The sequence below is a fragment of the Rissa tridactyla genome, chromosome 5 (genome assembly GCF_028500815.1).
Source record: "Rissa tridactyla isolate bRisTri1 chromosome 5, bRisTri1.patW.cur.20221130, whole genome shotgun sequence".
NCBI classification, from domain to species: domain Eukaryota; kingdom Metazoa; phylum Chordata; class Aves; order Charadriiformes; family Laridae; genus Rissa; species Rissa tridactyla.
Window position 1 is genome coordinate 29,631,526 of NC_071470.1, and position 13,548 is coordinate 29,645,073.

General features: G+C 39.6%; 1 protein-coding gene across 3 annotated transcripts in view; it reads right to left on the minus strand.

Annotated features, from left to right (window-relative positions):
• Window positions 1-13,548, minus strand: part of ABLIM2 (actin binding LIM protein family member 2) — a 145,318-nt gene that overhangs the window by 41,736 nt on the left and 90,034 nt on the right. For all 3 annotated transcript variants that reach the window (XM_054202677.1, XM_054202675.1, XM_054202676.1), the window contains exons 8-10: window positions 10,030-10,088; window positions 6,887-6,964; window positions 2,104-2,250 (exon numbers count right to left, since the gene is read on the minus strand). In XM_054202677.1, the coding sequence (XP_054058652.1) occupies window positions 2,104-2,250; window positions 6,887-6,964; window positions 10,030-10,088 (284 nt within the window). The remainder of the gene's footprint in view (window positions 1-2,103; window positions 2,251-6,886; window positions 6,965-10,029; window positions 10,089-13,548) is intronic.

Here is a 13,548-nt window from a genome sequence, read left to right on the forward strand (position 1 = left end):
TGAGCAGGAACTCGATGATCCTTATGGGCTCCTTCCAACTTGAGATATTCTACAGTGCTATGATATTTTTTCCCCTGGCAATATCAAGGATGTACATATCTGGAGCATCACAAAAATGTACATGTTGGATTGTGAGCACAGCCCAACATCCCCTCCTGGTTTAGGTACCTAGAAACAGATGACTTGACCCCACTTTTTTAAGATATCACTGAAGTCTTGCTGACACAAATGCCTACATCAGCACAGACCTATCTGAGACAGCATTGGTGGTGCAAAACACTGTAGGTGTTTCCTACAGCCCCAGGGGAAAAGCCCCCCATTCATGATGTGGTCCCTTTTATCTTCTGTTAAGCTATATGTTTACTGAAATGGGCAATGACTCCAGTTGTCTGAATAAACCCCTCCTGCTGTGGTCTCACCACTAAGCTACCCCTTAAAAGCAGTTGACAGACAGCCCTCTTTGCTGTGGTTTTATTTCTTTGGCTGGTTGTTATTTTTAGAGCTCAACTGCAACTGTCTTCTATCCCACTCCTGAAAGCGCAACGCTGAGGTTCTCACAGTTCACAGCCACTGGCTGGGCTCCCACCAACACGGGCAGTTTCACCGCACCATCAGGCAGTTGTCCCACCTGTGGGACCTCCAGCCTTTGAGTGATGGCATGGAGTCAGATTATGCCATGGGTTCAGTAGAAACCTAAGCCGTATGGGCACTTGCTCTGGCAAAGGGGAGGAGCAAGTGGCCGAAGAGATGCTGAGGGCAGGCAGGGGAAACTCACTCCAGCAACAGCACAGATTTATGCTGGGTGTGATGGTTTTACAACCATCACCTTGGAGCGGGTGCAATGAGCAAGACCTCACAGGAGCTTGGCAGAAGGTTGTTTAGTTTATGCATCTCTGCCAAGTCTAGGTGTCACCTCTGCCAAGCCTGGATGGGAACAGGCAGCTAAGAAGGGCCGCAAACATTATCAGCACCCAAAAATTCTGACGTAGAAAGGAAAAGTTTATAGTCCATAGGTTCTGAGCTAGCAAGCAGCTTTCAGTTTTGTGAGTTCAGAAACCTAAATACCATTTAAACCCTTCGCCAGATACAATCTTAATTCTTTTAGCATGCAGCGTAATAGAGCTACTGGGGTTCAGCATTGTACAGAGAGGGTCTGGAAGAGAGTCTACAAGATCTAACCATACATGCTGCACTTCACCTGAGAGCAGTACTGAGACTGTAGTAGTGGATTAAGTGTAAAAGGTGGAAGTGATAGAAGGACTGGGGCTTTTATAAACAGTATGGCTATTATTTACAGTATTCATTTCTACCCATTCACTTACACCTATAGAGAACAATTCAGACTTCCTTTCTAGACCATATATATCTTGATAGTATACCTAGTATACATAAGAGGTTTGATTTGTATAAAAGTATCTAAAGTTACAAAAGAAATCATAAATTCAAACAAAAGGTAGATATGGTTAGGAAAGAAAAGCTAACTTGCATGACAGGAGTTATATACAAATATGCTTCACAAAAAAACAGAATTAGTATTAGTAAAGTTATGTTAAATCAGATTTCATTAGCACAAACTGCGTAATATTAGCTCTGCATATGAATAGGTTGAAATGCATGCATGACATGAGGATGAACTTTAGTAAGGGACAGTTGAAAGATATTTGTGCATAGGAAAGTGATACCATTGTTGTGTTACCAAAATAACACGGTACACTTTAAAAAAAAATAAATTAGAAAAATCATGACAGACATTTGGCTTCGCTTCTGATTTTTGCATTATAATTAGCAATGGCTCCTGTTTCCTACCACATGCATGTAGAACTCCTCTCATAGAAAAACATATTTTAATTACATGTCATCTGTTTTAAAAATGATCACAGAAAGCAATTCTTTCATTTCCACAAACTAAAAAAGTGAAATGAACATCTCACTTGTTTTTTTGGAAGGCCTTGTGAATGAATGAATGGCATGAGTCAATTTACTGAAGTTATAAAAGTTAAGGTTTTCTTTAAATTATGCACATGTTTAAGGGCATTCAGCAACATGTTTAATGATGCACAAACTCTCAAATTCACAGTAAAAAAGATACCCATGTTTCAGTACCTCCCCGTAACTATGCCTGTCATCTGAAGAGTAACTGATATATGGAGAATAGGAGATCATATCTGGGCGGTCAATGTTATAGATGGCTTTATTTTTAGGAAGAGCAGCCAAATCCCTGTAGTCAAGAATTTCATCTCCAAGCTTTGCCTAAGAAAAGGAGGAAAGAAAGCAGTGAGAATAAGAAAGAATATGATCAGGATACAATCAGAAAAGGACAGGTAAGCGTAGGTAGAATAGTCATCATCATAATAAACCACTTTGTTTGTGCACATTTAAGTCTCCTCTATTTACAATGCTAAGTATTACTGCTGTTTTCTTCTTATGTTCTGGTGCTTTCTACTTTTCTTTGTCACTCACATTTGGCTAATAAGAGTAGCATGGCATCATTCCAGGTCCCCTGGTTATATCCCGCTTACTGCTAGCTGCACAAAGAGACACGGGGGACAGATATTGTAATCCCTTTCAGGCAAAATGCCCTTCACTTTAAAGTGGTTTCAGTGTGCAGGGCTCCCCTGCCATAAGCAGTAGTGAATAATCAAATACGTATTTCCAACATATACTCTCCAGATGCTGAAAAACATTAGTCAGGTCTTTAATTTTTGCCTTTCAGCTGTGTCCCACAGCTTCACCTCCTTTCCTGACTATGTCTAAGTAGCCCTTAATTACGGGTCACAAACCAGCAGATGATGGATTGGCACCATGCTGGATTAGTTGGAAGATCACAGATGCCACTTAAGGAAAGTTCAAACCCCTTCATGAGACTCACACAGCCAACAAAGGGAAAGGGCTGTGTTGCTCCCCATTCTCCTCTTACTAAGCTTATTCCAAAAACATAATTACAAAATGCTACATTTGAACAGATTATCCTTAGGATAATGGCAACGTGCACCAAAACTGTATCCAGCATGTACTGTCTTGTAGATACGACAAGTTGGCCACATTGAGAGTGGAGAAGTGGGCAGTGTAATTGTCTCATTCCCCATTCAGGCTTAGCAGAACGATATGCTCTTTGTTGGCAACAAAACGAGTGAATCTCGCTATTCTCTAAAAATCTCAGTATGACCAGCTATAAAAATATAATAATGTTTTCCACATGCAAAAATATGAAAGTATCCAGGATTTATGTGTGCAGTGATTACATTTTTTTCTTAGTATGAGCTAAGAAAAGTTCAATAGATTTTCCAGGGAAGTTTTCTATTAGGTTAATCATACAGGAGAAATTTAGCGTGACAACTTTCATTTATCCCTTTCTCCAAAACAATGCAAGAATTTGTGCAAGCCTAAGCAACACGGAAAGGAGGAAGATTCCTCTTAATTAAGAAAGTTGAATGAAGCCGCCATAACTATCACATATTCTTATCCTCAAAACTAATGAAAAAGATGTGTTTTAATCAAATACGTGATTCTTCAGTGACCTACAGCTCTCACCTTCCTTGCAGCTATTTTAAGAAACTAAAAAGCAATGAAATAGCCCCTTAATGAAAATAAATCACTCCCTACTGAGAGGCCGGCCAGTGGCAAGGTCTGACGCAGGGATAGGTCACACCAAGATAAGGAGGAGTCAAGTCTGTTTCAGGAAGACTTTGGGCAGCATTGTACCTACAAGGAAGGCCAAGGAGGTTGTGATAATTTCTTTTTTAAGGTATCCAGAGTTGTGGAGTTGATTCTAGTGAACCCAAAGAAATTCTGAATTGGGAATATTTAAGTGTGAATTACAGTAATTTTAGCCCCTATCTCTCCATGTAGAAGTGCAACTTGAGATCCTCTCAGACTTCAGAACTGTCAGGAGTAAAGCATCTAGTTACGTAATTCCTCTCGGTTTAAATATCAAAACGTAGGCAAATTTGGATGAAAAAACACCTTAGAGATACAGTTGCTTTCTACACACTCAATTTTACAAACATTCAGCCTACATTGTTTTCTGTTTTATTTGTTTCACCCACTTTCAAATACGTGAGAGGAATTCAAATATGCTAGGGAAGGCTCAAATTATGGCAAAGAGGCTGTGAGCCATTTCTTCAATAATCTGGTATTTTGGATTCTGTTAAAATCATGCTCTGAGTTTAGAATATCTGTTTTATTTGGAATATGTAATTTTACAATTGTATAATTGCAAATATGATCTGTATAAAAATATAACTTTTTTGATTTCTATTTCTAGTGATTTCTATTCCTAGTACGACAACATAGCTATGTAACCTAACCTGCACCTCCCAGGTAGAGATATCTTTGCAGGGAGCTCCTAATTCTCTTTTCATGAAATTCAGCTAAGTATAAAGAAGGACTTTTATTTAAGCCCGATTTAATCTCATAATTTAGAAATTAACTAGTTTTTCAGTCGTATTTAGGACTCTGAGGGGATGCCTGCACTGGGGTAAATTTCAGTCTAGATATTATCCAGCCATCACTGAAGTTAATGAAAAGATGCCCATTAACATCAAAGGGCAAACTCTCTCAGTGCAAGACACCAAAGCCTGGTATCAACAGAAGAAGAAAAAGTACGGCTTTAGTAAACGGTCTGTATGAGTCACATTCAGGTTTAGTCAAAATACACTTTCTTCATCTTTCCCTAGCTTAACCATGACCCAGGAACACGTCTCCCGTGAGATGGTGTGTTGTTCAGAAAGATTGTGTTGCTCTGACTTGATGACTTTGAAAATATGAGCACTGAAAATTCATGGTTCCTAAGCTTTAACTGTTTTCTCTAAATTCGCTTTTGTCGAGCATGATACTTCACAGACCTCAACAGTTGTCAAGGTACAGTTTCACTATTGGTTTTAATGATCTGAATCCATGATACTGCTGATGCGTCTGTCCTGTGTGAGCCTTCACACTCTGCTCTGCCTTCTACATTAGCATTAGAGACATGTAGACAGCTTTTTTTGCCTCTTTGGTTAGCTGGAGGTTTTTCCTGGGTTATTTTTTAGCTGAATCCGGTCTCAAATCTGACTGATCATTCCTCTGTACCCACCACTAGTAGCACCAAAAAGGAGATGGCCAGAGAGGGGACAGGGCCACAATGTGGGTGGAACCTGCCTTTCAGTGGCAGCACAAATTTAGGTTTGGTAAAGCCAATCAGAAAAGCACCCCAGACAAGTCTTAAGCATGTCTGTACGTCACAACACTCCTGTAATAGAAAACAGCTGCAAAAGATAGCTAAACAATCATTTTGATAATATGAAAGTCCAATAACATGTTTTTAATTCTTTTTACTTTCCTGTCTGTAAAAGCCAAAACAGAATTTAATCAATCTCACAGCTTTGACAATTAAGCAGTCAGAGATGAGAGAGAGATAGCAAGAACTTGCACACTTTGGGGAATATTTTTTCCTAATTGACTCATATTTGCTAGACAACTTTATTCTTTCACAGTCCCAGCTGCCTCTAAAGTATATTACAGTAAGAAACATTAGAGTTGTGCGCTGCTATAATGATATTCTTCAAAAAAAAAAAAAACCCAGAAACAGACTGGAGGGTCATCCTTGATTTTTAACAGCCTGTGAAGCATGCTTAAAGCTGTGATCACAAACATCAAGAAAACCGGTACCATCCAAAAGTCTGATAAATGTCACTAAAAACATCTGAATCTTAGAAGAACGCTCATGCCTCTAAAAACAATGCAGTGGTGCATGGCTGGAGAGATACAGACCATCTGTCCAAAGAAAGTGCTTACATGATAACAGGCTCCTTGCACAACAAATTGTCATAGGTGTTGAGGTAATGACGTTTTTTCACTGGGAATATACCACTGGTAACCACCAGCATGGAGCTCTACTGGAAGGAGAGCTCAGAAAAAATGATGAGCATTTAGATAAGGGGCAGTTCCCCCACTTCTAGTTCACTCTTACTCTGATAAAGGGTATATTGCATTCAAAATAATTTTTACTTGAAGAAAAAAGAGAAGTTTGGCTCCAAAGGACTCTTTTGCTTGTCTCAGTGCAGTAGATAAAAGCCCTTAAACTTTGTATAACAACTTCTCTGTCAGTCAGTAACATCTCCCGCAATTTCCTCTGCATATGGTCCTACCTGATGAGAATGACCTGCCTACCCAAGGGACACTTGGACAGGACAAAGAATAGCCCTGGGAATACTGAAGCTCTCCAAGAGATGTTTGTATGGAACATGGCATGCTTGTGGATGCTTTTTACCTATTGGCAGTACCCTTGAAAATTTGGCCATGAACATTAGCTAGAGCAATTATGACACACAAGGTACACCTGGTATCGAAAAAAAATACTCAGCATAAGCTTTTATCATACTTGTTATTTTAAATTCTCTTTGTGAGCTTTCCAGAGCTAGCACTTCTTAGACCATAAACACATCAAAGGTCCTCTGAGGTTAGGGACTGGCATTTGTCAAGGCCCGAGTCCTGCAATCACACACACGAGTGTTTTCATAAGCAATCGGATGCAGGCCCAAGAGCTCGATTTAGACAAGTTGTGTTCAAACCTAGGCTTGTAATCTACCTGTGGGTTGTACTGTTTACTTAAACTTTTCTTTTTAGAAAGTGCTGTGGTGTTTTGCATGCTTTGGTATAAGCCAGCTCTAGTGGTAATGTAAGTGCTATAAATACACCACAGAAAATAACAGGAAACTGCCAGAATTCTGTTATGGTAAATGCAGTATTCGAACATTTTAAACGTGAGAAAGTAAATTCTGTTTTAGAGGAATTGCCAACTGCAGTGGTTTGGAGATACTAGCTTTCCACACAACGTGCTAAACTGTGGGAGGAAGCAGGGGGTTTTCCCCATCCCACGGAATGAATTTCACCAGGAAATACTCACATAGATCACACGGCTTGGGGAACCTGATGTACTTGAAGCAGGTACAGAAATAATACTCTCAGATGAAGTCCTTGTTTCCTATGGCAGGATAAAAGAAGTGAAACAGATCAGAAATAGAGGAGAGGGAGAGAAAAATGTAACTGTTACTGCAAGAAGAGCGTGCAAGACATTTCATTTAATTTAACCTTTACCACTCAAAAATGGCATGTTACAGCGAGCTCAAAATATACAGGTATACCAAAGAATTAAAGATAAAAGAACACCTTTATTCAACCAAATTCACCTTTGGAAATGCAAAAATGATTTTACATGTGACTTTCTTTTCCCCTCCCTTCAGAATGAAATGGCCTGGAGCACTTCTGGGCTGCCAGGACAGCCTTTGGGCACTATCAGGGACAGGTCAAGTTACAGCAGCTCTGAGTCCCGGGTCACAAAATGATACGGTGGCAGCATTTGTACTCTAAGGTTATACCACCAAACCAATCTATACCCCCTTCTGGAACGTGTCACGCTACCATGCCATTCACTCATGGCAAACAGCACGACACCCTGCAGAGCACCCCGAATGAGGCAAGGCATCCGATAGGTTAGCTTTCCCCTCTCCGACTGTAACACTACCAGATTAATTTTAATGCTCCACTGGTTTTGCTCTGTTTTCAATCATTCCGGCTTTCAGAGTGACAGACCTTTACTGCTTTCTTTTTGGTAGATTCCTTTATGATGAAAAATATAATTACTTTTAAATAACAAAGGGTCGTGCGACACATTGATACTAACCGTGAGCAAACAGACCTGACATTCATAACTGCAATTTAAACAAATCTTACTATGAAGTCAGTGGGTTTATACCCTCTTTTACCCAGATATGTTAATGCATCATAAAATACTCTTTCCCATCTATGGAAAAGTATGTCCCCGATTGCAAAAAGTACATCTTTTTCCATGCACCTCTGAACGACCACTATTTACTGTCTCACCAAAGGCTGGCTCTTCTCAACTGGAGGTTATAACTGTTCAGACCCTTAAAAAGATTTTAGCATTATTAAGCTGTCAGGTCAAGGAAGCATCCTTCCTACTACTCCAGCCCTTGTGTGAAATATTTACTGTCTTTCAGAAGCAATATGTGAATATATCTGTACTGTACTGTGTTAGCAGCGCAAACAAACTCAATGATGACAACTATCCTTCCACAGACCTTCTCTGGACTTCTTCAAGACAGTATGTGGTGATACTTATCCATATAAAAAAAGATTCAGTTTAATTGTTTTGGCATGTCTGACTGGGATTTGAGAATTTTCTCCCTCTCATTTTCAGTTGTCTCACACTGAGGCTCTGGACAAGCTCAGAAGGTCCTTCTTTCACGACTCTTTCACGACTCTTTTTCCCTTCCACTCCACCTCCAAAGTTTTGGAGTGTGCTGCCACTTACTCCTTCTGCCTTTGTCACCTACTTTAATTACATGCTGTGCATGTATCTATATAAATATATAGAAACTTAACTTAAAAACAAACTGCAGAAGTTGACCAGAAAATTTCTCAATCCGTATATCCCACTCCCAACTTTACAGGTTATGTTGAAAGGTCCGTTACTACTCTCTTTGAAACGGTATCCTTTCTACTTGGTTTATTTTTCAGTAATAAGTGTAAAGACCAAAAAAAAAGAGGAAAAACCCAAAGAAAAGGAAAAATGATTAGACTTGGAAAAATTCTTTGAGCTCCATTCTGGTTTTTTTTCCTTAACTCAGGCAAAACTCCCACTGATTTTCAGATACAGATGTCTTCCACTCTGCTGGGGACAGGGCAGACTCCCAGCGCTTAGAGAGATGCTTTATAAATGAGTCAGCCTTTACACAGTGTCTCACAAGTACACTTTCTTTGCCTTTGTGAGGAAAAGGCAGCCAGTAGGAACCCAGTACAACTTTATCCACTGCCTTTCTTTGAAGGGCAGGAAAAAAAAAAAAACTCCCAACCTACTACATTTTCAATAAATTACCTGGGGTTTTAGGCTTGCAATTTCAGTTACTCAGCCAGAATAAAATCATTAGGAAGCCTGAAATACTGCTTAATAGTATCAGCAGCACTTACTAAAGTATTTTCACAGATTTTAATATGCATATATTAAACAATACATTTTATACTGAAATGTTACTTATTTGATATTCAGAGCTCGCCATGAAGAATACCAGAGCAACCTCTTCACAAACACATGGGTACAAAAAATACAGCCAAGACCCTTCAGGACAAAGCCCAAACCAAATCTTTTTTCAAAACTATAATTTAGTCAAAGTTGCACTTGCTAACATACTAGATTTGTAAACACTCTTTTTATAGCTGCTGCCTGCTGATCTGACTTGTGCCTTCCATCCAAGGCTTGATGAATCAAAGCAGAGCTTTTTTGAACGAGGATACCAAAGGTACCAACTTGGAGCATCAGAGAACATCAGAACTGAAGAACCCCATACTTGGCCTCCACATTAAATGAGATAGTTGCATCTCAGTCCCACCACTTCAGAGAGAGCATTTCCCCAGCTACAGAATTAATTCTTCATTTCCTAGGGGCAGCTTATTCATCTGCTAACCTTGTAATTATTAAAGTTGCCAGAACTCCCCCCTTGCACACAGACAGATGCACAAATCATCCAACTTAAGGAGGTACTTAAAGCCAGAGATTAAATTAAGTTGGGGCTGGCTTGCCAACATTTTGCAAACAAATAATAAAAAAGAAATTCCAAGGAGAGATTTTTTTTTGTAAAAACAAATAAAGTGAAAGTCCTCTGATCTTTTAAGTGCAGAGCCACATAAAAAGAGAAGAGGTCATGCACTGATCACATCATAATCAGACAGAAGTTAAAAATTAACTTTGTTTTTTCTTATTCATATTTTTACATTTTTCCTTATTCAGTTTATACATATAACTCTTAGGTCAGCATTCTCCTGAACTTGTACCTTTAATCACTAAGTAAAAGCAGAATATTTATATTACATTATTACATTACATTAACCTACTAGATTTCTGTAACTTAAAATTTAAAATTACACGAGGGGAAAAAAATCCAAATCCTTCCCTCGATGCCCACTGCAAAAAAAGGGATAGAGAATAATATGACAATGGAATAACAACGGGTAAAAATATGGTCTTTTTACCTTGTTTTTTTCTTCAGCCTTTGCAGCCTGTCTACAAACTGGATGCCAAATGGATGTACCTGGAAAATAAATTTCAAGTTCTGTTTAATTCAGTTCCCCAATAAGAACCTTATTAAACCTTCCTATAAGGTTTTCTAAGATACAGCATACTGACTGATTCCGTGACAGTCACCATTTCACAGATACTTTCGAAGCTAAAACTGACAACTTCTCAATAACGGGAAGTCTGATCACATACATTTTAAAGACTAGGTGCGCTTCAGAATCATAGAATCATAGGGTTGGAAGGGACCTCTGGAGATCATCTAGTCCAACCCCCCTGCCAGAGCAGGGTCACCTAGAGCAGGTTACACAGGAACACGTCCAGGCGGGTTTTGAATGTCTCCAGAGTTGGAGACTCCACCACCTCTCTGGGCAGCCTGTGCCAGTGCTCCACCACCCTCAAAGTAAAGAAGTTCCTCCTCATGTTTAGGTGGAACTTCCTGTGCTCAAGTTTGTGCCCATTACTTCTTGTCCTGTTGCTGGGCACCACTGAAAAGAGCCTGGCCCCATCCTCCCGACACCCACCCTTTAAGTATCTGTAAGTGTTGATAAGATCCCCCCTCAGCCGTCTTTTTTCCAGACTGAAAAGACCCAAATCCCTCAGCCTTTCTTCATAAGAGTGGTGTTCCAGTCCCCTAATCATCTTGGTAGCTCTCTGCTGCACCCTCTCCAGCAGTTCCCTGTCCTTCTTGAACAGGGGAGCTCAGTTACATGGGCTTGAGCCCAGCTCCCAACTTGGGAGCCCAGTTACATGGAAAGTTACATGTACTTGAATATGTGAGATCAACATCATAACCCAAGTCCTAAGAAGGTTGATATGGGATCTCTGTAGCTCCTCCAGCCCAACCTCATGCTCAGAGCAGGTCCCGCTACAGCGGGCAGCTCAGGGCTGTGCCCATTTGGGTTCTACATATCTCCAAGGATGGAGATCCCACAGCATCTCTGGGCAACCTGTTACACTCTCATGTTTTGTTTGTTTTCTTTTTTCCCTTATATGTGGCTACAATTTCCTGTACTCTTATTATTCATATTCTTGTAATAGTCTGGCTCAGGTTGTACTAAGTAGCACACTGCGATGGGATGGCATAGCATGGTGGCATTTAACACTAGCTGAAAATCCAGTCCTTCCTTCTGAATTATTCACTGTACTGGATCTTGCACTTCCTACATGCTTGTCTCTCAGAGATCAAAATACTAACTGTCCAAATCCAGGGGAATATCCATCCTGGAGGAAGCAGAAAATACAGAATGAACCAATTCTCTACTGCATACAAGTATAGAAGAGAGGGTTATGAAGTCTAGAGGTATAAAAGTAAACATGAAGTGTGTAAAGAAACTTAATAGCTTTGCATTAGTCACAAAGGAAAAAAATATTTAAAAAAATTTGAGCACGATGTTCAACACTCAGTGTTCAATGGAAGTGGAATGTGTGTAACTATATGAAATAAAAGAATGATTTGTAAATTTTAATAGTAAAAAGGAACCTTTATGTTTATGCCAGTCCGAGCTTGGACAAGCCACAAACTAAAGCCCTCCACAGTTAAAATAATGGGAGCACGGCACAACTTCTGCCTGACTAAATGGGAAGCTGAGAACCTTTGTGTTATAAATATTTAATGTTTATACTGGGTGGAGAGCACCAAGAAGGTTTATTGGAAATGTTTTGTTTTCACTGCAGTTTGATAGTTTTCTAACCAGTGGATTTTGGAAACAAGATAGAAACAGAAAATCTATTTCCCAGAAGACAGATGGAGATCATTAGAATCTATTTCACAAAAATAACACAGATGAACTCAGACTCAAGCAGTAAAAGACTATCTGTAAGTACAGACCGGATAAGTTATGTTTACTAATTTACTGAAGTTTTTTGGGACTTAACCACTAAGACACATCTTTGTAATACCTTTGAATTTAATGCTAATTTATCTTCCAATTACAAGTGGGTCAGAGCTTGCCTACCGAAAGCGTTTGTCCCAACTGCTGTGTAAGTTCATGTAAATCTTCCCCATGGTTTTAAGAAGTATTTAAATCAACTTTTTTTGAGTTACTCCTACCTGTGGTCAAGCAAAACTGGCTGGGAAACTTTTTCACACAGAAGAAAAAGAGTCCTTTCACCCAAAAGTCATCTGCTGGATGACCACTGATGATTCAATTTCTGCTAACAAACGTGCAACACCTAAAGGAACTTTACAGTAGTTTAATAAGAGGATGAAGAATAAGTCATAAAACCCTGGGCTCTGACATTTTTTATTATCTACCACATCAGGTGAGGCAGTCCAAATGCCTGATCACGGATCTTTTATGAAGTTAGCACCAGTTTCTAATGAAAACTGCTTTTCATGTGAAAGGCTAAAAGTAAGCTGGTATGAATGTTCACAGAATTGTAGTGTTGGAAGGGACCTCTGGAGATATCTAGTCCAAGCCCCCTGCCAGAGCAGGGTCACCTAAACCAGGTTGCACAGGAACATGTCCAGGTGGGTTTTGAATGTCTCCAGAGTTGGAGACGCCACCACCTCTCTGGGCAGCCTGTGCCAGTGCTCTGCCACCCTCAAAGTAAAGAAGTTCCTCCTCATGTTTAGGTGGAACTTCCTATGCTCAAGTTTGTGCCCATTACCTCTTGTCCTGTCCCCGGGCACCACTGAAAAGAGCCCGGCCCCATCCTCCCGACACCCACCCTTTCAGTATTTATAAGCGTTCCATGCATCAGAAAACAAAGTGAGTAAGACGGGTCCAAATTAACAGGACCTGACCATACTTTGCGACTACTTGAACTAAAAATCAGCACAAAACCTAACAAATATCCACCCTTATAACAGTTTCAGAGGTTTTGAAATCTAGAAATAGATTTGTAGTTTGATATCTTTTTAAAGCATTGATTTCCCAGGGGACTTTAGTACTGCTAAGCTACTTTGCAATTAGAAGAGCCACTGCATTTTCTGGCTCCTGAGGGAGAATCCATGAGCACAGACAAGGATCATTATGTCCTTTAATGAGCTAGTTCTTGTTGCAAACCAAAGTGACAATAAAATTGTCATTTTAAATAACGTGCTAAATTATAATTAGATCTTACTGAGACCACTATTGTGTTTTAAATAAAGTCTAACTTTTCCAGCTTTATGAAGTATTTCAAAGTACACTTCTAGAAAACTGTGGACAATTGCGAATTTGTAATACAGATCTGGGCAAGCATGTGATTTTAGGATAATACACCAGCCAGGCAGTTCCCACATCCCACTGAGCTTCTCTTTTCTGTTTTCCTTTGAAAAGATATTGCCAGTCAAAGACATAGGCGAAAGCCTTCATTTTCTCTGGTGTCTGACCCTGTATTTAGCTGTGTAGACGTTGGGTTTTTTTGATCAGTTTAGTACGGCTAAAAGTTGCTACATATGAAATATACATTTTAGCTCATATCTACATTAAATAAGTTTTTGTTTTCCGTGGAATAAATTATTGTGCAAGTCCTTCTCTATTACCACT